Genomic DNA, 27,561 nt, shown 5'->3' with positions numbered 1-27,561 from the left:
TACATCTCACTTACGATGTATTTTTAAGAAGTATTGCAAAAGTCTTAAACTGAATGGACCTGCACCCAGCATGACTTTCAGTCCCTGTAAGGTGTAAGTGCCAGTGCTGCATTTGTCAAAGCAAATGTGACCATTTCTCACTTATTTTGAAAAGTACAGAATTGCTGCTGGACTCTCGGGGAAGGTTTAACTCACCACCTGACACAACACACACATACACTCCTGTCATATGGTGATATTCCTGCATTTTCGCTTCATGGCAGGAGAAGGGCTAGGATGGGCAGTATGCAAATGCCTCTGTAAGAAGTTCTGGGACCTTGGGTGAACCAAAAAATAGATTTTGTTGTGCTAGTGGAATAATTTTCACGGTTGCTGTATACATAGCTAGGGAATAAGTTAAAATCTGTAGATACCCTATATAGTGGGTCAGAAAGTCCTCCAAAGCCTTGCAAGTGACTAGATTAATGGTGCCATCTGTGAAACAGCTACAATTTGCACTAGGAAAAAAAATGGGTCTTTAGAGCAAATATATCATGCCTCTGGGAACAGAGAGTAAAGTGCGGTTAATCCAGCCACACTGAACAAGATGCTCTTACCATCAACCAGGCTCAAGCCTGACTGGATAAAACCTTTCTCTCTCTCCCTCCTTGTCTTTACCAAATCAGTACAGTCCTCAGTAGGGGTGTCCCAAGTTTGTCTCCTGCTGTTCATCCGCTAGAAACACTGGTGGAGCAACATAAACACACCCTGGCTAGAGACATCTAGAGGAACTCTTTTTGCAAGAGGGGAACCTGCCAAAGGCATACATCTCGTGTATCTCCTCCCTCCAGCACTGTTCTACCCAAAGTAAAAGCAAGAGCACCACTTGATTCTCAGAAGAAGGAAGAAGGCCTGCTCTGCCAGCAGCTCGGCTTATATATGTCTCCCCTCCTCGGGGAGGATTGCTTAGCTGTGGGTTGCATATCAGGCCCATGATCTCTGCCTCCACTATTTCTGAGCTTCACTCAAGTGCAATAAAGGAAAGAAGGCAAATAATTATGGCTACAACCATGGCAAGATGGAAAAAAAGAGTCTCCCTAAGATTCTTTGGGCGTCTGTTCTTAGGTTCCTGCAGTGAATCTGAACTGCTTTGTTATACTCTGTAACAGAACAGAATAGGCCCATATATCCTATTAAATGTTAATTAATATCCTATTAAACATCCATATTAAATGGTTATTCCAAGGAACATTCATTTTATTCCAAATCTCCTACAATTATAGAAATAGAAACCGAGATTTTTCAATGACTCTGCAGGAAAAGAAAGGGGAAAAAAAGCTACAATTTTCATCCCACCATAGAGAGCTCCGAGGGAAGAAACATTATTTTCTATGGGCAAGGGGCATTATCTAGATTGGAGAAATCGCCATGTAGATATAGGAGGCAGGACTCCTAAGTCTAATCCAGGCTTTTCAGCTCACCAGGTAGCTGTGGGAAAAGGGATGAACATTTCCAAAATAACAGACTGTAACCTTTCTGGCAATTCTACACGCTGTTTAAAAATGTACTTATTAGTAAAATAATATAGAAATGTTTTAAACAGCTGTGTCTGCAACAAGTTAGAGCTTTCTGAGGAAGCATTAGCAAAAGCAATATGCATGTTAAAGGTTGCTTTTGGTAATGAGCTTTAAATGAATTTTCATTTCACAAGAAGATTGGGGCTGATAAACAAAATGCCAGTTTCAAACATTATTATTTTTTATTTAATCCCAATTTGACTTAATTTTTAGAAATAATTTTTAAATGCAATAAAAAACCCCTTAGTTTCACTTGACTAGGCACTTGTATAAAATTCACAGTTGCAACTAGAGGTCAACAGGACTGTTCTGTATTTGCTCACAAAATCCACTGTTCCTGAGAAGCCTGAGTATTGAATAAGGAATTGTCCTTTGTCATTGCAACCCAGATTTCTTCATTCTAATTGACTAGCTCCCAAATTCTTGCAGGTGTTCAGAAAATCCTTACATTCATCATCAAGGTATCTGCACAACTTCACTGTGTATGCCTGAGTGCCTACCACCAAGCCTAGATTAGCAAATCCTTTTCTCTTCTATTTTATACTATAGATTCTTCCAAGAACGTGATGACCAGAGCAAGGGCTGAGCATGGAGGAGAGTTCTGTTCTGTTCTGGAGTCTTCACTTGGTAACTTACTAAGTATAGCAAGCACTACCACAGTACTCCGGTCCAGCTTGGAAAACCCTGCAAGGAGCAAAATCCCTTGATACCCAGAAAGACAGTCAAGCACAGCACAGTACAGGGAAATGAAAAATACAACTAAACCCAAGCATTCAGGTGATCCACAGATTACTTTCCAACAAGCTTGAGTCCTGGAGACATGAATAACAGAATAGAACGGATAATGTACAGAGCTTCCCACCCCCAGGGTAATTTGCAGGTCAGCGCATGCCTGGGGTGAACATGTAGACTAGCCTCATTCCTAAAAGGACTCCTCCCAGATGCCAGAGAGGTCCTGCAGCCTTCTTGCAAAATAAAGTGGACTGAACACAGACCCTGGCCTGCACAGTCAGATGCACTGAACGGTGGCTGTTTGTCGGTAGCTTCTATTTCATGCTGCAGTCTGGATGGGGGAAAAAAAAATGTGAAGAATTTTATGGGTTTTTTGACAAAATGCCAGAGAATATGTTTTAGTCTTAGCGTCCTTGTCACCCTCTTTTAAAGGAAAAAAACACATACCCTATTTAGGTCTGAGATATTTGACAACAGTGTATACAAACACATCTGACATGGCGCTTAGGGACATGGTTTAGCGGTGGACTGGCAGTGTCAGGTTAATGGTTGGACTCGATGATCTTAAGGGTCTTTTCCAACCTAAATGATTCTATGATTCTATCTAAAGCACAGTCTCTGGCAGCGTTCATTGTAATGAGGACCTGACATCTCTGTGACTTTGTATATGGAAGGAAAAAGCCTTTGGCATCCTCTGTTCCCATTAGCGTACCTGTGCTAGAGCCAGGACTCATTCACAAAAGGAAAGCAACAGGAGTAAAGCTACTAGGGGCTTAAAGGGGTTCCCTGTTCAACAAAGGCAATAAAGTGGCTCTTCTCTGGGGTGCCAACACTAGCTCTAGATTTCATTTCTGTATGGGGTTTGTCCGCCAGATTGTCCTGTTGTGCCTTTACAAGCAGATTGCTAGGAGTCACCTCCTACAGCCTGGGATTAGATCTGGCTCTTTCTTTGAAAAAGTTGCAGAAATGGAAAGCAGAACCTGTCTCATTTAGAAAAGCTAAGCTCCAAAATGCAGACAAATATCTGTTATCGCTTAACAGATGCTCACATTCTTCTCTGGGAAGCACATACCTCTGTGTAGGCCTGTGTTACTTGTTCATACAGGGTTTGATGATGATGGATGGCCAGTTCCAGGTCTTGCATTTCTGAGGGGAGGCCTCCCTCACTGCACATTTTGCACCAAGCATCCACACCTGAAAGGAACTGAAACAATTCCAGGAACAATGAGCAACAGCGACACAGAACAACATCTCATCTACATTAGAAAACTTTGTTTGTAGAGTGCCATAGCTGACTGCAGCATGGACTGAGGAAAACGTAACAGTTATAAAGGAGTCCTTTTGGGCACCCTGGAACAGCGCATTCCTGTCACCTCCTCAGTACTGGTAGAACACCTAGATGCAAAAGAATGGTTTCTGTTTCTTCTGGATTAAAAAGAAATGCTCCTTTAACCAGGCTCAGAAAAGACCCATTCTAAGGGTCTTTGCATACCACAGAGGGAGGCTACAACGTTGCATTCCAAAAAGGAAGGCTGCAACATGTTTAGAAAAAAACATCAGCGTGAAGCACAAAAGGACACAGTTACAGCTCCAGCTGTATTTGGCATTATCTCAGCTGTCAATCTTCCCTCAGTCGCTTACCTGCCCTTAACAGTACTAATTTGGGCAATAGAAAACACCCATTAAAATCAATGCTGACATTCATTTCAGTGAAAGGCAGACAGTTTGTATTCAAGCGGTTTCCAACCCAGGGCCAGCTCAGTGGGATTGCTAATAGGATACCAAGGCTCTAAACCCCTGGGTCACACATTTGATTCTGGCCCAGGTCAGCAGTGATCAGATACCATTACCATCTGACGGCTGCTAAGCAGCCAATGCAAAATGAGCTGCTGGTCTCAGTCCAGTTCCTGGTGGGCAGACATCCACAAAAAGGGAGAAAAAAAATCATTGCCATTGCAATTCATACGGTTTAGCACCTTGGTTGGAAGCCTTAACAGACAGCCAGAAACTGAATGGCTTCAGGGAGCAGAGGGGTGGAAAAAAATATTTTTCCACTCTTAAAGGCCTGCAGAGCAGTGCTGATGCACTTTGGCAGAACAAATTGGGGAAGCCCTCCTGAGTGCTGCCTGTTCTGTAAAAGAAAAGAGGAATTTAGTCTCTAAGGTTCCCATCCGGTTTTTCTTTTGTCCTGGTTTTGGCTAGGATAGAGTTAATTTTCTTTCTAGTAGCTTGTATACTACTGTGTTTTGGATTTAGGATGAAAATAATGTTGATAACACACTGATATTTTAGTTGTTGCTGAGCAGTGCTTACACAGAGTCAAGGCCTTTTCTGCTTCTCACCCCACGCCACCAGTGAGGAGGCTGGGGGTGCACAAGAAGCTGGGAGGGGACACGGCCGGGACAGCTGACCCCAGCTGACCAGAGGGATAGTCCATGCCATATGATGTCATGTTCAGTATATAAACTAGGGGAAAAGCTGGCCGGGGGTCTGCTGCTCAGGAACTGGCTGGGCATCAGTCAGCGGGTGGTGAGCAATTGCATTGTGCATCACTTATTTTGTATATTCTTTTATCGTTATTATTATTATTATTATTTTCCCTTTCTTTTCTGTCCTATTAAACTCTCTCTATCTCAACCCATGAGTTTTACCTTTTTTTTTTCGATTCTCTCCCCCATCCCACTGCAGGGGAGTGAGCGAACGGCTGTGTGGTGTTTAGCTGTCTGCCGGGTTGAACTACAACATCTTTTAAGCAGGGCTTACTTCAGTGACACAGCTCACACGTTCATATTTTGTCCATACTAGCTGCCTAATGCCACCTCATTACTTCTCGTTAATATTTTCTCTTTCTCCATCCTTCTGTTAAACCAGCCTGCCATACTTTGGGGCTATTTATAAAAAAGAACAGCTAATTATACAACAGATGCAGTGCCCTGTAGGGTGAATGTATAATGCCACAAAACCACCCCCAGGATCACAGCTTTATCCACTCCTGAAGTGTTCACCTGTGGCTTGTTAGTGAAGCACTCATTCACAGCACGAAGGGCTGTGAGATTCAAAGCAAAGAATTTCAATTCAACTCTGGCATCAGCATCCTTTTTTATTAGCAGTGTAAAGCTATTCACCATGCTGCTGTGTAATCAAGCCTATAAAGTGTTTGCATTGTAAACACTTCTTTTCAGTGCACAAAGATTCAGTGACAAAGATGAATTCCTAAATGTTCATGTCTACAAAGTACAAATTTACCAGTGAAAACGGTGCTTTCTGGAAGACTGGAGGCAAGGATGGCAGGTTCTCTTGTGTTGGTTTGACTCCTGATTTGTTGAATCTCTTCAGATGAAATTCCCAAACACCCTTGCATAAAGCTGAAGTCATCATATTTTGTGCCAAGGCAGTGGAATTCACATAATTTCCTATGCAGTTTTAAGAGCACGGAGTTGAGATCAATCCCTTTTGGGGCTGTTACATGAACCTCTTGGTCAAAACAGTGAACAAAAGACCTTTACACCTTGTAGATCAGTGTTCCTGCTGCTGGAATCACACTGTTATGGCTCTTATCAAAACTGTTGAATTCTACCCATTTTAGTACAAGCTTTTATAGTCATGTTACTCATATACTGCCATATCCCCAGACTGCGATTTGCACACTAGGTGGGAGAAGTCTCAAGAAGATCCTATGCACATAACCAGATTTCCACCTTGTTGTCTCACATCTATCTTTCTTTTGTATACCTATCGTATATAGACAATATCACATCAACAATTACATCAGTGATTTCACTTCTGCCACTAGCAGGAGCAGTTGACATCATCTGTTTTAAAAAGTTTTAAGAAATGCAGCCTGTCAGTGTTTTACTCTGATACCCTGAAACAGCGCACGGTGGTCTGTGCTGTGTGTGTAGATTCACATAGGGAGAGCAAATGTTTTTTTAAGGATTTTTGCAAAGTGTTAGTTCATACCATAGGACTATTGATTTGGGTATTTTGAAAAAAACAGCTATGTTAATTTTTATTATTTGTCACACACTGTGACACTGCAGACACAAAAAACTTTATAAATGTAAGCCTTCATGCTAGAAACATATTCATGTCACAAAAATCACCATTTGACTGAGTTGAAAAAAGATGCATTTAAAATTGTAAATTGCTAACTGTTAGGTTGGAACAGGAGCTGTTACTGTCCACTGGATACTCAATACCGTTTAAATTAATTGCTTAAATTTCTAGTTAGCCCATAGACTACAATAGCTCCTACTGGGAACATAAAAGCTGCTTAAATATGATTTGAAATGACAGGCTCCAATAATTGTCCATGTTTTTCAAGACTTCAGGAAAGATTAAGAAAAATTTCTCCTAAAAAATAAAAAAGTCCCTAAGGTACCTTTGTGCCTCTGATCCAATCCAAAAGTAACTTTAAAGTAATGACCTACACTTACTCCTGACTCACAACCTATTCACCTAAGTTGCAAATTCTGTATTAGGTCAGGTAATAATGTATTCTCAGACCACTTCTTACTAGCTTTTCTCGGGGACTGCTATGCTGTATCACATGGTTGCTCCAAAACACAGCTCGGACATTTTATAGTCCATATTTCTCCACATTTTTTGCACAGTCCTTGCTTATGGCTTGCTAGGCCTCTGCGTGGAAGTGGCAGGCTAACCAGTGTGGTTCCCCTAGGCCCCAGAGAAATTAAAACCAAACTCTAGTATACTTTCATGCTCCAGAACGGCTATGGGGAAAGATGGGAAGGCAGCCATGAAATTGTTTCCCTCAGTGACCTATAATATCTCTTGATGCCCTGAATTTTTTGTATGAGGCTAATTGTGAATTTCCTGTTGTTGTTTCTGGAATTTCCCTGTCTAATGGAGGAGTTGTCTTGGTCTTATCCCTGCATCTTATAGATATCATCAGGCTTTTCCTTTCCTCCCTTTCCTCAAATTCTTCCTCCCTTTTTTCTTTTCCTCTCTTTTCCATTTCCTTCCCTCAAATAGGGGAGTTCAGGATGTGCTTAGAGAGATCCAGGCAGAGATGAGAACAGTAGTCTTCTTGGTTGGGAAGTAAGGTAATATGAAACAAATGGTCAGGGGTCAGTCTTCAGAGAATCAGCATAAATGTCTAGTGTGTGCACCTAACACCTACTACCTTAAATAGTAATTCTGCTTGTGCACTTCTGAGGGTAGACTCTGACCCAGAATTAATGGTTGAGATCTCTCGGCTGATTGAAGACATCAATTTGTTCATTCTGACAGGCTCTGTAGAGTGAGCGTCCTGTGAATACTTCAGCACACTTTCAGAGATTACATCCAAGAAAGGGGGGACACCTGGTATGCCTGCTTCCCGCACCTGACAGTTAGTGGGCCAGAATCTCATCTGGTGTAAATCAGCACAATTCTCTTGAAATCACAGTGAGATAAGGCATGTTCTCCTATGTTCTCTTGCAACTTTGAATAGCCTCAGACATACTTAAAGATACAGAAGCAGATTCTCTTTCGCACTAGAAAATCTCCATGCTAGCATGAGAAAGGGAGGGGAAAAAAACAAAAAAGAGAAACGAAGAAAAAAAAAAACCAACCCCAAGATATTTGTAGCAGGTAGAATTAAGGGACATTTAGGAAACACCTCCACTGAATATCCTGAGTTGCACCTTGACCTAGACATAGTGGTTGTTTAGAGTTTAGTTTACTGGCTTTTGATCAAACACATGTGCTGAAGGAAGCCTGGCTGGAGGCTAAGTTGGCAAGATTTGTCTTTTCTTTCCTTTCCTTCCTTTGTTTCCTTTTCTTTTCTTTGCTCTTTTCTTGATGATGGTTTAGTATGTAGAAATCGTGTTTAAAAAAATTAAGGAAGACACATGCGTGCACACAAACACACACACACACAAAAAGACGAAAAAGAAAGAAACAAAGGAAGAAAAAAAAAAAAAAAGTGCTTTGATCCAGGAACTCATTCAGCCAAGTTCCATTCAACATGCCACATGTATCTGCTATAAGATCCAGGAAAGCAATGTGATTCTGAGGCACGTAAAGACAGATGTGAGGTTCAGTTCCCAGCAGGGCTGACTCAGCCTTTCATCCTTCCAAGCCAGACAAATTGTATTCTGTGCAGTTTTCTGCGTGGGGTCTTTAGGAAGAGACCTTGAAAAACAAGTTGCTTCCTGCTCAGCTTGCATGTTATAGAGATCGTAGAGCTTTTCATAAATCTCTGTCCCAAGCCAACAACTTCCTTGCAGGCTGGGGTGTGCCAAAGGCTGAAAGATTACGGTCCTAATAGACTTGCTTCCTCTTGGCATCATGGAGAACTTAAATCAATAGGAAGGAATGAACAAAGAGACTGTAGCAGCTTATCGCACTGGAGAAGGAAAGACAATCTGCATATCAGATCGGTATGAGGGAAGCAGGGTTACACTGTGGGAGAAATGGTTGGATCCGCAACAAGACTACCTTTACTGACAGAACAAAGGGAGCAAAAAAAGATTTCATCTGGGACAGAGGAAATAGTGGGTTTATCTACATCTTTGCTTCAGAGATTTAAGCCTTATTTATTGTAAAAAAATGAAGCCCTGATTTGAGTAAAAAAAACCCTGGGTGATGCCAAATAATAAAGAGTTGCATTTAGAATGAATGTTTGATAGACAATAGACTGAGTTATAGACCAAATCGCAAACACCTCACTTTCTATACTACACAGAGGTCAAATGACTAAATTATTAGCATTCAAGTCATTGGTTTATCCTACCAGAGTTACTAAAGCAAGGCCAAAATTTTAGTCCTGGCTAATGGGCACACTGACTCCCACATTTCTTTTTTGCAGCAGTCTGAGTTTACAGGCTTCACATCAGCACAGTTCCACTGAATTGTCTCTTATTGCAAGTGAGGAGCAACTGCTGTTCACAATTAGCAAATTCTCTTGTCTGCTTAGTAATGAGAGACTAGCTTCTGTCAGGCAGCACAAACTTCAGTTCCTTATGAAGAGGTGCCAAGGCAGGACTGGGTTTTTCAGGCCCACCCATACAATTGTAAAGGAAAAAAGACCCAAAGCTGAAAGTGACATTAGTGTAGCTTTTTTTCAAGTTAAGGCTGAGGCAAAATATCCACTTTGACAGTGTTCAAAAGGTAGGAAGACAAAAAAAAAAAAATCACCTCTAGCTTGACAGATAGTTCAATACAGCTTTCTGTTTTATTGCCTTTCATGCTATACAATACCTCAGCAACTCATAAATTGCAAACAAGACTGACACTTCAGAAAAATAAGGGATCGCTCGTAAAAAAAAGAAAAAAAAAAGCCAAACCCAAACACCAAACAAACAAGAACGAACTAATTCATTAATAAACCTTAAACATTCTCATTGTGACTACAGACTGGATATAAATTCTTTTCTGATTTTTCTTTATGATCATATGATGAATGATAATTATTAACATGAAGACTACACCTAAGCACTACAGTGCCCATTGTACAGAGATGAAAGTACTTGTACTGGGCATCTTCTTAGCGTATCAGTCCCATCAGAGCCACCGAGTGTGTTTACATGAGTAAGTGCCCAGTAGGGTGAGTAATCGCTCTATGCTACGGCCTGTTGTCAGTAGGAAACACAAAATAAAGAAAAATCCATTATAATTCTACGGTCAGAAACAAACAATAAAGAAAATCTTTACTCTTTGAGCTAAACTTTTCTACACATATATTCTGGCTTACAAGGCACAGTTTCTGGCTCATCAGTTATAATTTCTTCTTCAGACACTTGAAGTATGGGTCATTTTATAAACATCAAGCACACCCACTTAGTAGATTTTATATTAATTACTTGGAAAAACAAGCACACAACAATACTGAATAGCGCCCCAAAGCAGTGTTTGTCACTGGAGAATGAATGTAATCAACATATGATCAAAGTTGAACCATCACTGTTAAGTGGACCTAGTTTAGGTGTAAAAAAAGCAGAAGGTTTATTTACTGACATATTTTAAATCTTTTGTAGCTATGAAATTATGGAACAATTTTGGTAGTTGTTAAAGACACAAACCAGAGTTCAGGGACACAGAAAATTTTCTTGGATGTTCCTAGCTGTCTCTGAAGTCTCTACTTAGTGAGGTCTAACAAAGTTCGAGGCTATGGAGAGCACTGCAAGAGTAGGTGGTGGAATGAATTCCGTAAGTTTCATTAACAATAACGTGCTTTGGCTCCTAGAAATTGTCTGCTGGTATGGGTCTATGTCATATCTGTCAATATTCCCGTGCACATAGCACATACCACATATACATATGAGTGCAGATACATACTGTTTTCCTGACCATAATAATCCTGAATTTATCCACAGCACTGATGAAATATTAGGCAATAGAAATAAGGCAGCATGTTACTGCACCAGTGCACTTCACTTATGATCAGATTCTTTCTTATCACTAAGGCATAAACATATTTTCTGACCGACTCAGGGAACACGTGCCATTTTCGGGGGGGGAAATGTAACTATTTGGTTTTAAGACACCGATCCACTAGGAACAAGGCTCTTAACCTCACTGCATACAAGCCAAAAGCCATCAGGTAATATTTGCAGCATTGTCATTATCAAAGTAGCAGTGGATCATTTTGCCAGTCACAAAAGCAGCTCACCTGTTCAGCTTTCTGGTGAAAGACAGCAGACATGGCTAAGATGGTGCTGCGCTCATCCAGAGCTGCAGCAAAACTCTTCCACTCTTGATCCAGCTGGCTAGATATTTGTTTAATTTGCTGGGAAGCATAATGGCCTGCCTCGGAAAGCCTTGACGCAACAGACATGATCCGATTGATGTTGACATAGGCATTCTGAAAATTAAAAAGCACACATAAATAAAGAGAAGGAAGAACCGTGACCACCCTCTGCCTTCATTACACATTCCAAACACCATCAGTTGGAGTAAAGCCGAGCAGTTCAGTGAGAGCAATCAACCACCCGCTTAAATATGCATGAATAGCAGGCATACTACCTTCCGCTCTAGAAATACATCCCTCAGGAATCTTTTTGCACATCTATGCCATTATCTAACACTGTTATCTCCCCCGTCCCCTTGAATTTATTTATGTAAAACTAATTTGCCATACTTTAGCTATTTACTCACCTGTTAGGGTCTACTCATCGCTTCTATTTTATTCTTGATATTTCTGTTGCAGTACTTCATATTTCTGGATGCTATATCCACATATTCATAAATGAAATGTTTGCTTTCTGTCCTTTGAGAACACTCTGACAATCCTTTATAGACATGCAGTGTCAACAAATGGAAAAGACTTATAGAATTTAAAAGAGCTCATAAGGACATTCTATAGAAATATAAGAGTTTCCATAGAAATGTCTATTAAATTATATTCTTCAGTTAAAATGTTATCTTTTCTGCAGGTTATTTTAAGCTATTCTCCAGCAGAGATATCATTTAACTACATTCTGAATTTAGAAGGATTCAAAAAGCCTACTAAAAGGGTAATATTTTCTGTTCTTTCATAAGAATTTTCCATGATGGTTTTTATTCAGCCTTGAAGCAGTGGAAGGATATTTTTTTCCTCAAACTGAGCTGTAGACAGCAATGTAATTGCATTACGATACCCCCATTGTGCATAGGAACGTAAACCAGCAAATAAATAGCCATCATGACAATGTCTTACAAAGATGCACCATCAAAAGACAAATGACAGCTGTCTTGCAGATTTCTGGAATGTCATTTGATGGAAACACTTCTCCTTTCTCTTTCCTCCTCACCAGAGGAAAGGAACATCCCAGAATTTTAGATGTTTTGCTAATGTTGACTCACTGCTTTCTTGTCTCACTAAAATATTTCAAAAGGGTTTTAGGAATTTCAGAGAGTAGAACCTGTAAGACCCTTATGCACAAGGACAGACACAGCCCTGATGATTTTAACAGTATTACTCATGGGCAAATAATAAATCAGAGGTGGAAGTGTTTGTTGGAGCAGGATCTCATCATAGTGAGTGGGAGCACAATGTGGAAAGGCATCTGCCAATCCAAACATGAAACACAACAGAGCACTGCCAAGGCAGGCACAGGTCCAAACTAAGTTGTGAAGCAGGGCAAAGTATGTCTGCAAAGTGTGTGGGATAACTACAGAGCACACTCATCATACCTGTAGATGCTAAAGGAAAGAAGGAGGGGGCCACAGCCCTTATAGCCACTCTGCTCTCCCTGAAGAACCATGACTGTGACAGCTGTCACATAAATAACACAGATATAAAGCAATACCCAGCCTCCAGTTTTGGTTTTTTCCCCTTATCACATAGCCTTTTCTTAAAAATTGGATTTGGCTCAGAATTGTCAGATTAATTTTAAAGAAATAAAAACATCTTTTTCGGTACAATTAGAGAAACCAATCAAAATTGTTCTGGAGTTTAAAGTATACTAAAAAAGATATTATGATTTGGAATTTTGACAACCAGCCGCAGTCAAACACTTCTTTGTGTCTAGGTTAGAAACTGGAATTTAGACTAAATATTTAAGCCTTTCTCCCAGAAAGTCTTCATGACTGAGCCTCAGCCAAGATCATTTTGCAACATTTCAGGTCAGCTCTTCTGGTGGGAAGCAGTGTGGCATCACTACAGTTGCTAAAGCTTGGATTAGTTGCGCCAAATGAAGAACTTTCCTGTGTTTGAAGGGAAAGAAAAGTTGCTAAAGAAGTTTTAATTTCATGTAAAACATAGTTGCTTTCATCTTGCTTTTATTTTTTTTTTTTTCCCCCCTGCAGAATTCTCTTAGCCATTGCAATGCAATGAGCATGGAGGAAAATGGCTGTGAATTCCTTGGTTCCCTATAGCTACAGTATATAGATGTATCAACTAGTAGAAGGGTAAAGGTAAGATTAGTTGAAATACAGCAGATGTTCTTAGAGTCTGTTTTTTAAATTAGGGAGATTGTTATGGCTGTTTGTTATATTTTTATACAGAGATGAGGATTTTTATGGATGAAATTTCACTTTCCTAGATGAGAATTTTTCATGGAAGAGTACCAACCCGTCCTGTAGCCAACCCAGTAACTCCATAGCATTTCCAGCAGAAAGCAAGGAGCAGTTTGGGAGTCACCTGCTCACACGTCCATTCTTAGGGCACCAAGCGGAACTGGCTCAGGAAACAGAGACTCCTGAGCTTCCCCTGTTGCTTTCTGAGCAATAAATGGATTCAAGTGCAATATCACGTGATGTGCTCTTCTGTATAGCTCCAACAGGTAGTGCAATGGAGATACCTCCTACTTCTGGACACATGCACTCTTTACCTCTGCTTTATCTGTCCCACCTCAGTGAAGCAGAGACACTGAAGTGGGGCTTGAACACATAAGACTTGTCCTAGGTCTCACAGAAAAACAAGACAGAGCAAAGACTTGGCTAAAGATCTGGAGCTCAGGATAGCACATCCTACCAGACGAAACACATTTTACAATCTCAGGACCTTTACCCAGTGTCACTACTATTGGGAGCGATGGGATCTCTGTTGTGGATTGAGGTAAAATGCAATATGGCTTCAAAGCACTCCAGAACTTAGTTTCAGGAGAAAAACACTTAATTGACCACAATCCACAAAATGCAAGACATTTCTTTTCCACCTTGAAGTAGAATAAAATTGTAAGCCACTTTTTTTCATCTTTATCTGCCAATGTGTAAAGTTCTGAGTAAAACGGAACAAAAATCTATGCTACCAAAATTCAACTGTTGACATTTCACAAAGTTAAACCTTCCTTTCCCTCTGGTTTGTTCACATCTAAAAACTGAATGAATTGAGATTTTTCTGTCACTATTATATAGATCTTTTTATCCTAATAGGAAATAAATTAAATAGAGCAACTAATGTCTGTGACTTCATTTTTCCTTTAGGCTGGAAAATCCACTCTTAAGAGGTTCATAGAGAGTCTCACTGTAAATATAACCTAAGGACTCATCTTTTTTTCATAGATGAGAGGTGTTCCCAAAGGAGACTGCAAGGGATCACCGATTTATGTCTATATAGGACTGCAACAGGTCAAACAATATATTAATGTCTAGAAGTAAGGGTAAAAGCACTTCAGTTGACATTCTGTTGTCGTGATACTAGGATGCATCCAAGTTTTGGCTAATATATATCCTTTATCATTGAAAAACCTTTATTTTACATGTATTTGCAGATTTTCGAAAAGCATTCCCCATGTTAGAGTTAATTTTTCATTGACTTTATTTCAACTTTGAAACTTTAGTCAAAAAAGATTTTTGCCTTCTAAAAATCAGTTGACTGGCAAACAAAAGAAAAATTTCCCCACATGTACATCAGCATCATGATATGCTAGAGTTTCTTTTACAGTTTAGGAAAGCCTTGTGCAATGCCTTGCAAGAGCACATACCCCTCTTTGTCCACCAATTCTTAGTCCATTTCTGTCACCTAAACAAGACCTTGATTCTGATCACCAATGTCTATAACGTAGGTGTTTCTTCCAGTGTAAGCAATCACTGCTAAGGTCCCTAACACTTGGTAGGATAACAGCCCTCAGTCTCAGCAATAAGCACTGACAGTAATGGGGTTTCAGTTGTGGAATGATCTCCCACAGGGAAATACACTAATTCAGCCCTGATCATCTAGCGGGCATGCTGGGAGACCTTCCCTCTTCATTAAATCCTCCAACTCTAGCTGGAACAATACTTCCTTCTAATACAAGTACAAAAAGAATACCTTACACTCTCAAAAGAAAAATGAGCAGTGAGAAGCATTAAATCTGCAAGGAACTTGGCTGTGTTCATCTCATTTCCTAGAGAACTAGTTGCGATATTGTGATGGCAAGCAGCGAAGGTGGGCTGCAAGAGAAGGGTTTTGCAGGTTAATTGAAGGTGAAATTTGATTGTTGAAGAGTTCTTCTTTAAAATTAAAAAAAAAAAAACCAGCTTGCACTGTATTACTGTGAGTTTAGAAACCATCTGTGAAATGAACCCAACAGATAAATCCAAAGCAGAATGTTTCAGTGACAAAATAAACTCATGAGATATCTTTAAGACCTTTAAGTTTCTATAACAAGGCCAATTATATGTAGCCTGTTGCAGAATAATATTGGATGGCATTTTAGCTCAGCCTACATACACAAAAACACTGTTCATTTAAGATAAATGTTGGGAATTTTCAACAGGCATCATTAGCCTTTACATAATAATTGTAACGTGTTTGAAATACACTGCGACTTTCTTAAGACAACATGCATCTCCATCTAGTGTCAGTCAGCCAACTCCCTGACAGCAGGATAGGCAGCAATGCCAGCACTGAACACTGCCATTTTTATGCATGTCCCACGGAAAGTGGTAACTCGCTCTTTAAGGAGGTTAATGGAGCTACAACCAGTATGCTTTGTGTCATATTGAAACACTGGGTTTTTTTTCTCCAGTGAATTTACTAGATTATTGAGATTACTCACAAAATGTTGGAGCTAAATATTCATCTTTGTGAAAAGTATTATTGCTTCAGTATAAACATTACACAGCTGTGATAAAGACTAACATAATTTATTTTGAAACTGAAGTGAAAACAAGCACTGCCTTGAATCACAGAAAAAAAAAAAAATCTGTGGTCCTTATTTGAAAGAAAAATACCACACTACAGTTTATTACCTCAAATACATGACTTCTCCACATACCACATTGTTCATGTAAAAGGAAGAATTATTATTGTGAAAAACAGAGTAACAAATTGTTTTTCCAAGAAGGAGCTTTGGTCACACCATGCCTATTGAGATGTATAGGAAGAGGATGTGACAAAAGGCGTGACCCAATAAACATTTGGAGAGTGTGTTTTCTAGAGGAACTGAAGAGAGTATTTTAACTATTATTAGTTATGCCAGGCTTAAAGGACACTAGGCATAGTGTAAAGAAAAAAAAAAAAAAAAACAAACACCTCAGAGATCCAAGATCTGATCCAACTTCCAGTGAAGTTTGTAGGGTTTTTCCCTACAAAACATACAGTCATCCTCAGCTACATTGTCCCCCTCCATATCTTCTCTCAATACTGATTTTAATGTATTGACAAAACAAAACAAACCCCAAAAGCCATAAACAACCCCAAGCCCCACAACCAATAAGAATGCTTCAAGTTTTTATTATTTTGTTACTCAGATTCATGATAGCTGAACTATTCTCAATCCAACAGTTGCTGGGACTAATATACTGCATAAAAAAAGGTCTAGCTAAATTATAAAGCAAATTTCTAGCAAAATCACAATTATAAAGCAAATTCCTAGAGAAAAAGTATATAGTCTGATCTAGTTCACCCTTGAGACTCAGAAACCAAAAGATTTATATAAAAAAAACGCAGCACCATTTAACTGGGTTTGAAAAGTCATTCTTCTTGAACCAATCTCCATGTCTTGAGCCTGAAGCACGGTAGCTAAATATTTGAGTTTTGTAATTAGCATGAGAGAGCTTGAAGGCTCATCAGATATGAATGTTTTAATTTGAAAACTTAAGATTCTGGTGAGTTTCAATAGACTTGTATGGGTCACAATACTCTATCTGTGATTGCAAACAGATCTGAGGGTAATAACCTCCCCATTCTCTGGTAAAGAAACAGGAAAGGATTCCTGTCATTTTCTTTTTGCAGCCAAGGGTATTACATTAAGAGATTGAGGAATACGGGATTATAAACACAAATAAGTACATACCTAACTTAAATTCACCAGACCTATAGTTTTCTCTCTAACACCTTCTGCATTATGTTACTTATTCCTAGTCCTTAATTTCACAAATATTTATCAGTGGGTAACAACGCAAGAAGATTCTTGATGTGCAAAAGTAATTTATGTATATAAATATTGTAGGAGCAGAGCCTTTGGCAACAGACTGCAAGGCAAAGACCATTTCTTCCTTTGAAAGTGTATAGCACCTAGAACAGTGACCTAAACCTCCTACTCTTACTGCAATATAAATATTATCAAATAATGTGCACTAGCTATTTTCCAACATTCTCCAACAGAAATCAAATGGTAGCATGAACAACTGAACTAAGAAGTTGCCATAAAAATAAGACAGTTGAATGAAGGCAGTTGTGCAGTAGCAGTCATGATTATGTATTTCTAACATCACTGACTTCAATTTTCTTAGAGAAAACTGTACTGGATAAAAAAAAAACAAAAAACAAAACACCACATAATCACACTGTGCATCAGAAAGCCTGGCAAAACATACAGACCTTGTATATCTTGTATCAAGAAGCTACAGTTAGCTGTGGTGGTTTTTTCCCTCTACTTTCTCTGTTATCAGCAAGACTTTCCTTCACTAAAGTGTTGTTACACATGAAACAGACCTGATCCATATTTCTAGCCCTACTTCTCCAACAACCAAACTATGGCTCAGATTGCTCTGTAGGCTTGGGGTATGTAATGTCCTACCACTATGTTCAGAGCCATCACCCAACTTTCTCTGTTTTTGCTCTGTTCAAGTAAGTCAATCTGTCCTGAGTCCACTGCTGACCATCAATGGCTCTTGCCTTGAACAAATGCAGGGGCTTCATCCTTACCACAGAGTTTCTTCACATAGGCTTGCATAGAGTTCTTGTGTGTGCCAAGAGACAAAACTACCATCTACCACAGGAGCTGGGCTGTGACCAGGAAAGGGTCATTTTAGTTTCAATCTCCTCTTGCTCTTCCTGCCTGCTTTACCACAAATGGAATGACTAGTATGCAGCCCAACACCCTTATGCAGCAAGCTGGTATCTCCTGCATACTAACACCCTCATATTCACAATACTGACTTTTGGGAATACCAGGAGTCACTCCACATTTTTCTAGCAAAGAATCTGCTCCATCTAAAAAAAGAGCATCTCTGCTGACAGCAGCACTATACTGACATAAGAACAGCAGCTCCAGGTTAGTTCAGGTAGCCTGCAGCTTAAGGTTATTACCCTTTTCCCATTATTTTCCAAATGTCCTTTCAGCTTGATATACCCCCACATCTGCTATTCCAAAAATAGGATGCCCAGCCCTCTGCAAGACAGCAGCCCTGTTTAATTCCACAAGCCAACCTCACCAGGCTGTAAAACTCACCTCATTTGCCAGCCTGTGCAATCCTGGCATTGAAATGCCCTCTAGAAAGGCCATTGTGCAGACCCATAACCCAAATACAGGCCTTTCAGCAATATGGAAAGTCTTGAGAAACCTATTTGATCATGAGGAATTTCAAGCACTGAGTAAAATTCTGATATTTCTGATAAATACCATGGAGGCCTCATTTAGATTGAAAAAAAAAAAAAGAAAAAGAAAAGTGTAGTTCTGAGTTGCATCTGTATCCTGAAATATTTCTATAGTCTTTTTTATCCTGACTTTGCCATACTGTCAATAACAATACCACAACTCCTTATGTAACCTCTGTTCATCAACTGAAATCTTTGAAGATTTTTTTTTAAAGTTCCTACTGAGAGAGCATATCACAAGAATTTTTTTAAAAAATAATCTAAGTTGAATGAACTGTGCCTGTTTGCTGTATGAATCAATGTTGATCCAAAATCAAAAGGAAGACATCACCGCACCATCAGAGGGGATTCTAGGTCTAAAATTCAACTAAAGCTAAAAGAAAAGTAGCATATGGAAAATGATATACATACAAAATATGAATTATATTCCTATAAGGAGGATTATCTAAGAACATATATATTGTTTGGCATATTTGTTATGTTGTGGGATTCCTCTACAGAGTCATATATTTCAGTCCAATTAATCAGAGCAGAATTGAGTGCGATCTCTCACCGTACTTGTGGGTTGAAAGTTAAAGGTGCCCAGTATTCATGTCCTTCCACATAGATCCTCTATGCTAAAGAGACGGAGGAGACAATCTTCTTTGTAAATTGATTCATGCTGTCTGTATGGGCTTCCATATGACTATACATGTGTGGGGGTTATCCTGAAGACAGTGCAGAATGGGAGGTGTATCATCTGTTGCACTCTTTCCCCTCAGCTGAAAAGGTCTCTCTCCTGGGCAGCTCTATTAGACAGGCATTTGGCAGCACTGAGAGGGTGAGATGGTACAGCTGCGAGCCACAGTGCAGCCACTGAGAAGTCCCTGCCCCTGGAAGTTCCCCCAAGATCTTTGCAAATGTCTCACCTCCTTGCATTCCTCATTCCCAAAAGTTCACTTGGGGACAGATGGAAAAAGAACGGAGGAAAATAATTTTTCTTCCATTAGGTGGCACCCTCCCTGTCACCCGTTAATTTTCGATTAACATCAATTATCTCTTTCCAAGTTTAGCTCCCAGTTATTTTAAGAAAATAATACCAGACAGTACCACAAAAAGGATAAAGGGAGGTCTTCCAGCTTGACTCTTCTAATGGTCTTTTCTGAAGAATTTTGACTGACTTACATCTTTCATAATCCAAATGACTTTTAATGCACTAACCTCCAGGACATACTTATTTGTTAGGATGCTGTGAGCAACAGTGTTATATGGAGGCCATGCTATCCTGTATTTTGCTAGATGGCACTGCGATGGCAAGCTTAACAATCAGGTGCATAGAGCCTGTTTTTCAGTGCTCCTTTCAATTATAATCACAATAAATACATTAATAGACATTATAAACATTTCTCATCTTCCACTGTTATGCAATGCCCTGGTGAGGCACAGTGCTTTAGTGAGGAATAGCTAGGTAGGTGGAAATGGCGGGTGGAATTTAGGTCAGAGAAGTTAATTACCTAATCTGGAATTTGGCCAGAATACTAGGGTTAACAGCTGTAATCATGAAAGCGATGTGCGATCTTTAACCACCTCAGGTAATCAGGACTTCTTTTTCACATTTCAGACAGGTGCTCTCAAGTCCCTTGCCCTTTGGCGGCATAGTAGGGTGTGGCTCTCTAGTGACTTACACCACCAACTTAAACATCATCCACCACCTTTGAGGTCTCAGCCCCACTGCAACTGTAGTCTGACTGTGCAAAGCATGAAGAGGTACACCTGTAGGAGTTGGTTTACTCAGGGCAAGCTTTTGTGTAGTTGACAGAGAACATTCAGAGAGGGCTCATCTCTGCATTGTGCAATTGCAGCAGCGGGTACACATGCATTTCTCTAACCCAGTGCAACAATCAAAACGTCAATACATTCTGTCCTCATTCCTGTGCTGAAAGCAGAGCGGTTTCCAGAACAAGTACCTTATGCCTGGAAAGAATAAGAAAGTGAGCAAAGCACTTATAAATGTATAATGATGCTTTTTTTATTTTTAAAAAACCTAAGGTAAATTGAGTTGCATTCAAAAAGACTGACCAATTAACTAATGAAAAAGCCAAAATCTCACTGTGGCCACAACTGACAGCTTGATTAGTGTCTCTTTTTTAAGATTTTGAAAAGTACCTTAGCAGGGTGTCGGGGGAGAAACATAAATTATTAAGGTGCCACCTACAGCTCTCATTAATTCCCAGTCAAAGAAATGTCAAAGACTTAAAAAAATATTGTATTTGCTCTCCAAAATGTAAACAAACTCCACAGAAATGTGCTGCTCTTAAGTCAAGGAAATAATCATGTATCAGTCTGAGTGGACAGAGCAACACTCTACTTCCCAGAAAGAGGGCTGCTGCCACAGCCCAGCCTGACCTTCCTTACTTCACCTCTCACAGGTCCATAGTGCTCTCTGAACTGGAGGTGGCCTGATGTGCCGGCCCTTTCCTCACTCACACGCACAGACCCGCTCTTCACAGTGTGCCCTCAACTCACCATGGAATTCATGGCAAAGTGATTGTGCTGCGTCTGTAGGTCAAGGGCATGTTGGTAGCTCACGCCGATCTCCGTGTGACTCTGCAGGAACAATTCTTTGTTGTGGCTGATCCAGTCAAACATCTAGAATTTGGACACAGGATGGGGGGGGGGGGAAGTGTTAGACAGAGATGAAAAAAATAAGAGAGAGTGCAAAATATAAAAATCCACAGTTCTGAGACAGATGTATATGCAACACAGACAAAAAAAACTCATTTATGTTCCTCATCAAAATAAGCTGTTGTCGAGCAATGGAAGCATTTAAGTTATCACCATATTTCGTTATTAACAGAATGATAGGTCAGGAAACATAATTCATAAAGCATGTTCCTCAGTAAGTTGATCCCATAGTCTTTTCCGATAAGTAATGGGAATTTCATATATAGAAAAATAGCAGCAGAGGGACCTAAAAACAGGGGTTCCTTCACTGACCGAAGATCTAGCAGTTCATAAAGTACCCTTAATCCAGAAATGGACCACCAATTCCATAAATATTATTGATGGGATTTTCTCACCCCCCTTTTCTTTTTTGTCTATACATAAAGTTTCCAAATGTTACATCCAAATAGCCAATTGACTTCCTACACTTATATTTACTAGATCGTTCCAATTCCAAAGCCAGAACCCACTTATTATTAAATCTTCCACTTATTATTTTTGGGATGAAGAGAGAAAAAGAAAAAAAAAAAGCATTTAATGAATATCTATAAAGAGTACACATTTCAACTTCTCCCACTTCCAAATGTATTTCCAAGCAAAATGGATAGTTCAGTACTTCAGACACAGATAGAAATATATTGAATAAAGCTGATGAAACTCATTCCTTATTTTGCAGCATGTTAATGTGACACTTCAATCTGCAGCACATTCATTCATTATAAGCTGTCACAAGTCAGCTAGGAGATCGTGTGTTTATGTTTTGGCTTGTTCTCTGTTGTGTTAGAGACTAAATGCATTCAAAGTGAGAATCTTTCATTCTTTACTTCTGTCTACAGCTCTGCAGGCATTACAATCTCAGATTTCTTCTTTTCTGCAAACATTTTTGTTACAGAATTCCCTCAAACCATGTTCCTTCATCTCCATGCCAGCAAGCTGGGGAACTGTCCATTAATAAGGACTCTTTAATAATAAAAACCCCAACTTATTAATTCATTATAAGGAAAGAAAAACTAATTATAGAGGCAGTGGAGGTCAGGTCAATACAGTCCCTGGTGTTACAGAAAGTGTTTTAGGGTGAAAAGGCAAGTGATGCAGCTTCTAAGCAACCACCAAAGGATCAGTCCAGATCTTTGCTATAACATTTACATGTCCTCCAGTCAAGAGCTGGTTTGTTCTTTAGCACTGAATAACAATTTTTGACCTGTGACGGCTGAAGAACACTCAGAGCGCACTGCTCGGGCACTGTATGTTGCTGTAGTTTCTCAGGGTCAGTAAGCCATTTCCTGTAGAGATGGTGCTCCTAAGAGCAGAGAAAAAGTAGAGAAAAGGCCCTGTATGGGTCACCTAAGATTCCTGCAATAAACTCAGCATCTCGTGCTGAGCACTCAATTTGGCATGGGAGCGCACTGCTTTATGCAGGAGATTTGCAGAAATGATATTGAATATCCCTCTCATCAAAATGCAGATAAATAGTGCAAGTGCTCCAATGCCACCAGACACACTACACTGACCCGGCTGCAAAAATCTGTTACATATGCCTGATCTTAATCTTTTATTTATGAAAATACAATTGCAACTACAGAGTCTGTACCAGCTTGTATTTTGTGTTGATGAATAGTCTTAAAGGCCAGATTTGGTTCAAGTTACAATGATGCAAGTCCAAAGTAATATAATTGACACAGTTACTTTCTCATTTGTACCCATGGAGCTGATCAAAATCAGGCCTATCACTATTTTTTCAGAAAGTATAAATAACGAGATTTTTGCAAGGATGAGGTCAGGGGTTTCAAACATTACTGCCAATTAAACAGAATGAAACAAGCTACTATAACCTGAAGAGACATCTAAAGCTTTCTCATTGGATTCCTTTTTCTCACTTTATTAAGATTTGTGCTTATGTTGCTTATTAAAATAATTTGCCAAATTATTTTGGCAGAAATATTTTGCCAGAAAAAAAAAAAAAGCTGTAAAGCCAAAAAAGAAAGAAAAATTCCATAGCAGCAAAGTTCATGTCCCAACAACAAGCTTTTACATCTCTGCTGAGAAACCAACACAGATTTCTTGTAAGTAGATATACGTTTGATGTGAACATTTTTTAATGATTTAAACAATCTAAAGACATTCAGGGAGAAGAAAACTGGCAGCAATCCACTAAAAATAAACAGTAAATCTAATATTTTATGCTCAGCAAAGCCGAATCAGGATCTTTTTAAGAGAAGTAAATTAAACTAGTAATCTATTATTCTGTGGATAGGGAGCATTTCCTCCATCTAATCTATACACATATTATTGGATGAGATTCTAGGTTAAGTTAAACCGTGCTTCTGCCTTTTAAAATACAATAATAAACTATCAAGGAAAAAAAAAGAAATTTAAAAAATGATTAATCTTTTTGTCTTGTTTAATCAACTGAAATACACAATAGCAGTTGAAAGGATGACCTTCAGGAATTTTGAGCAACAGACCTCAATGATGAGATCTGTACCACCTTCCAAAACAGTATGTTTTGTAAACTTCTGTTCATGGACAATAGCAGATTTTGGAAGAAACTCAATTTCAATTTAGGCTTTGAATCTTTTTATTATGTTCTTCATAAAAAATTACTTTGGTTTCAGCTGGCCTATGCCTGTAGCAAATTATCCCCCATCAATATGGTCTGGAGTCTCTCCCTGATTCTCTCAAGTCTCACTTGAAAGCCCAGAGAATGAAGAGGTTTGAGTTTCACGTGGTTTGGAGTGGGGAGAAAATAAAGCAAGATGGCTAGGAATGAGTGCAGAGGAAAAAGATGCAGATTCACTACGGTCTAAAGTAGGGTTAGTGATGCACTTTGCTCTGTAAAAACTTTCATTGCCCTTGGCTCTTAATGAATAATAAGCAGTATTTACAATCACTCTCGCTTTACACAGCAACCAGGGCTTTGCAAGGCTGCAGACATGTCTACCTTATGCAATGCATTACTATATCTGAGATACCTAAACAAGTTCCAAATGAACTGGTACCTCTGCATGGCACAGTCCAGTGCTGTGTGGAAATACTAACTTGACCCTCCAAAACAGCACAGCCTGGGCACAGTACTGCTTGGATTTGTCTACATTGCTTTTGTTTCCAGGGATGGTTCATTCAGAGACTTTTCAAGCATTTCTGCTTAATGCTTACTTAACTGTAGACATTTTCCCAAGTACCCAGAAGATAGTATTGGTTTTCTTTATTGCACAGGTCTGGCATCATGGAAAACTTTGTACTTTCACCCTCCTAATCAAGGGTGCATGGAAATGATAAGTATCACACAGTCCCACAGATCACGAGATTTCCTAAACAATCATGGGATTTAAATAAATAAATAAATACATTAAAATGGGGTCTTACTTGCTTCTGAGATCTAATGGATTGTGTTTTCAAACTTTTCGACCACAAAGTCCACAAATGGACTTAAACAATTCTCTTGTAATAATATGACTGGAATTTGAGGCTCTGAAAATACCAGATGTTGGGTGACTCGTGATGATGCTGTGCGAGTTTCCAATGTGTGGCCAGGAGGTTTCAATACGAAGGTCTGTCAACATTGTCTGGCCTGGCCCATATTACTAGTAATATTTCCTGAAAGCTTTCAAGTTAAACTTGTTTTCCACATGAGAAACACTGATGCTTCCTGTGTTCTTGAAGTGAGTGTGCTTAATTAAAGCACACCATTAAGTATGTGAGCATGGCAATGACCCAACAGTTGCTATTTTACTCAACCCTGCGAGGACCGCTCCGGTTTCAAGGGGCTAACTTGGGCACCTGGAAAAATGTTCAACATCCTTTGATAAGTTAGTTTCCCTGTCAAAGGAATGAGTTTTTAATACAGTAAATAGCAGAGTCTGGAGAATGTGCCCTGTGAGATCAGCTTAAACCAGATATAGTGTCTCAGCTAAGTGAGATTTTCCATGCCATAATAACATTGCTATACAGAACTGTATCAATGAATCTCATCCTATTCATGAAAAAGACTGCCCTAACAAACCTAGCCTAGTGATCATCATAAAATTAATGGATCTTTAATTATTCCTTTGACTTACAGAATTCTTATTTGGAGTCGTGCTGACTGCCAGTGAGTTAATTCTTCTCTTAAGTCTGCTAATCACTCCGGCAGTCATGAATTCACACTAAACAGGAGTGCAGAGTAAGTAAGATTGGACATTATATCACTTAGAACACGTGAACCAACTATCCTCAATGTCTCCCAGACTGGCACTTCTCCACATCGCTGTAGATAATCTGGAGACCAATTAAGTAGTTAAGAGTTTTCCAGTGACTGAGTAGCTGGGGGGAGGGGTTAAGCATAGTTAAACAGAAGATAAACTTTCAATGTGATTATCTCTTGTAGTCCCTGTTTCTAATAATACATAAAGGAAAGCGGATGCGGACGCTGAAGAATGTTAAGTGCTACATTTAATTAAGAAAATTAGTCTCTTATGAGAGAGTCAGAAGAACTAAGATGATCCAAAGGGTCTCTGCCCAACGCTTTGCTAAAGCATCTACCCTAACTGTCATTAATGATCATACATGCGCCAGTAATTATTACACGTGTGGTCTTGAGGCCACTTCACTTGAGCGTTAGGGTATCAGATCATATCTCCAACATCAGTCGTGCTGGCAACAATGAGTTCTCAACCTCATGTTTTGTCATCATATTTGATGAGTTACTAGAAAATCCAGGTTAAGCGTTAGACAAAACAGCAGGCCTCAAGCTGGTCATGAATAAGTCCTATGGAGGGAGAATGTGCCTCCAGACTTTCCCTGGATTTGTAACATCTGGCAGGCTAGTGAGTATAGGGCGAGAACAGCTGTTTGCGAACAGAGAAGAAACACACGGATATGGAACAGCATGTATGCAGACTGTGTGCAGTCCAGCCCTACCTCAGATAGAGTGAGATTTATAACATCATTTCAAATAATAACCTCTGCTCTCTGGCTTTTGTCAGAGCTCGCTGAGGAGCATTAGCATTGGATTCTGAAACAGTGGTGCAGAGCACCACAGGATAATGTTCCCATCACACGGCTGGCAGCACACCCTAAGCCAAGTGGTACTGATGGCAGGATTACAGCCCTCATGGTTTTGGCAGCAAGTGAGCTGAATATATTTATTAATTAAGTTGTTTATACATGCTAAAAATAATAAATCCCAAATCCATCTAACACTATACTAGGGCTGGAATTAATTATGAACCTGCTTGTAGCAAATCATCTCTGTAAGTTCCGAGCCATAAATATCAAACTCATACTGGTAAGTAAGGGCAGAATGATAACCATTATAACCACACTATCTTGAAGAACAATATAGGATACATATCAAGAAAACTGTCCCAAAGGGACATTCAGGTCAAGTCCAATTACTGCTTTTGGCAGCTAGCCACAGTATAAAATTTCCTTTCATAAAGGGATGAAGCTCCACCTGAAAACTAGTTAAGTGCCACAGCTCAGCTCCTCCTATGAGCAGCAGTTCCAGAAACCTTCTGCTCCTGTTACTGAACTCTTCATATACTCTCTGACCTACATCAGACTCATGGCCAGTTTATACACATTTGCTTTTAGGTCAACACTGTCCTTTAAGTTAAAGAAGTTCTCCTCCCAGGTGTTTAACCTTTTCCATTGTGGACAGGGAGGATTCATTGTGTCTCCTGCTGTTTGTTTTACTAGAGCCCAGCTCTTTTCTTTCTTCATAAGATACGCAGCTTCTCTGTGCACTTGTTCTAGTTCATGGTTATCTTTCTATCCAAGCTAAGGTCCTAATAGGACTTTGTGGAATGTTGATTTTTTGCTGGAAATACTCCAGCTGACACCATCTAGGATCACCTGTGCAGTGCTTCTGGCATCAACTTCAGAAAAGAAGATACAAAAATGGGAGAGCAAGAGCTACTGAATCAACATCAGTACCTTCTGCATTACCTCACTATCTTTTCTCTTGGTAGCCTCCTGCATAAATATTGACAAAGACCAGTAGTGTTTACTGGATTTGCTCTGACAAGCACAACTCGGATTATGTTCCAAATAAAAAGAGCAAATTCAAGAGCACTTAGAAAAAAATAGGAGAAAGGGGTTTGTAATAAACTCCAATCAGTCTCACATTTAATGCACCAGGCATAAATGTATTCTCCCACTACGCCTCCATATGCTGCTAACAAAGACCAAAAAAAAAAAATGTTAATCTAAAAGAATGTCTTGCCTGTAGTTGAGTAGAGGGCAGATGACTAATTATATGCCAGATGAAGTCCCTATTAGATCAGTGCTTTTCAATCTTTTCCAATTTGTGGACCCCATAAAATTTTTCAAGGCAAGTGCTATAGCAAATTAAAGTCTATGGACAATAAATCTGTTTTATCAAATATCTTCACCAACTACTAAGGAACTTAATACCCA

At 39.5% G+C, this 27,561-nt stretch overlaps 1 protein-coding gene across 13 annotated transcripts in view; it reads right to left on the bottom strand.

Annotated features, from left to right (window-relative positions):
- Positions 1-27,561, bottom strand: part of KALRN (kalirin RhoGEF kinase) — a 536,830-nt gene that overhangs the window by 280,929 nt on the left and 228,340 nt on the right. For all 13 annotated transcript variants that reach the window (XM_076342988.1, XM_076342996.1, XM_076342997.1 and 10 more), the window contains 3 exons: positions 20,965-21,087; positions 10,903-11,094; positions 3,361-3,492 (listed from right to left, as the gene is read on the bottom strand). In XM_076342988.1, the coding sequence (XP_076199103.1) occupies positions 3,361-3,492; positions 10,903-11,094; positions 20,965-21,087 (447 nt within the window). The remainder of the gene's footprint in view (positions 1-3,360; positions 3,493-10,902; positions 11,095-20,964; positions 21,088-27,561) is intronic.

This window comes from Aptenodytes patagonicus, chromosome 6, assembly GCF_965638725.1.
Source record: "Aptenodytes patagonicus chromosome 6, bAptPat1.pri.cur, whole genome shotgun sequence".
Classification (NCBI taxonomy): domain Eukaryota; kingdom Metazoa; phylum Chordata; class Aves; order Sphenisciformes; family Spheniscidae; genus Aptenodytes; species Aptenodytes patagonicus.
Note: the sequence above shows the minus strand (reverse complement) of the source record. Positions and strands in the feature narration are given on the sequence as shown.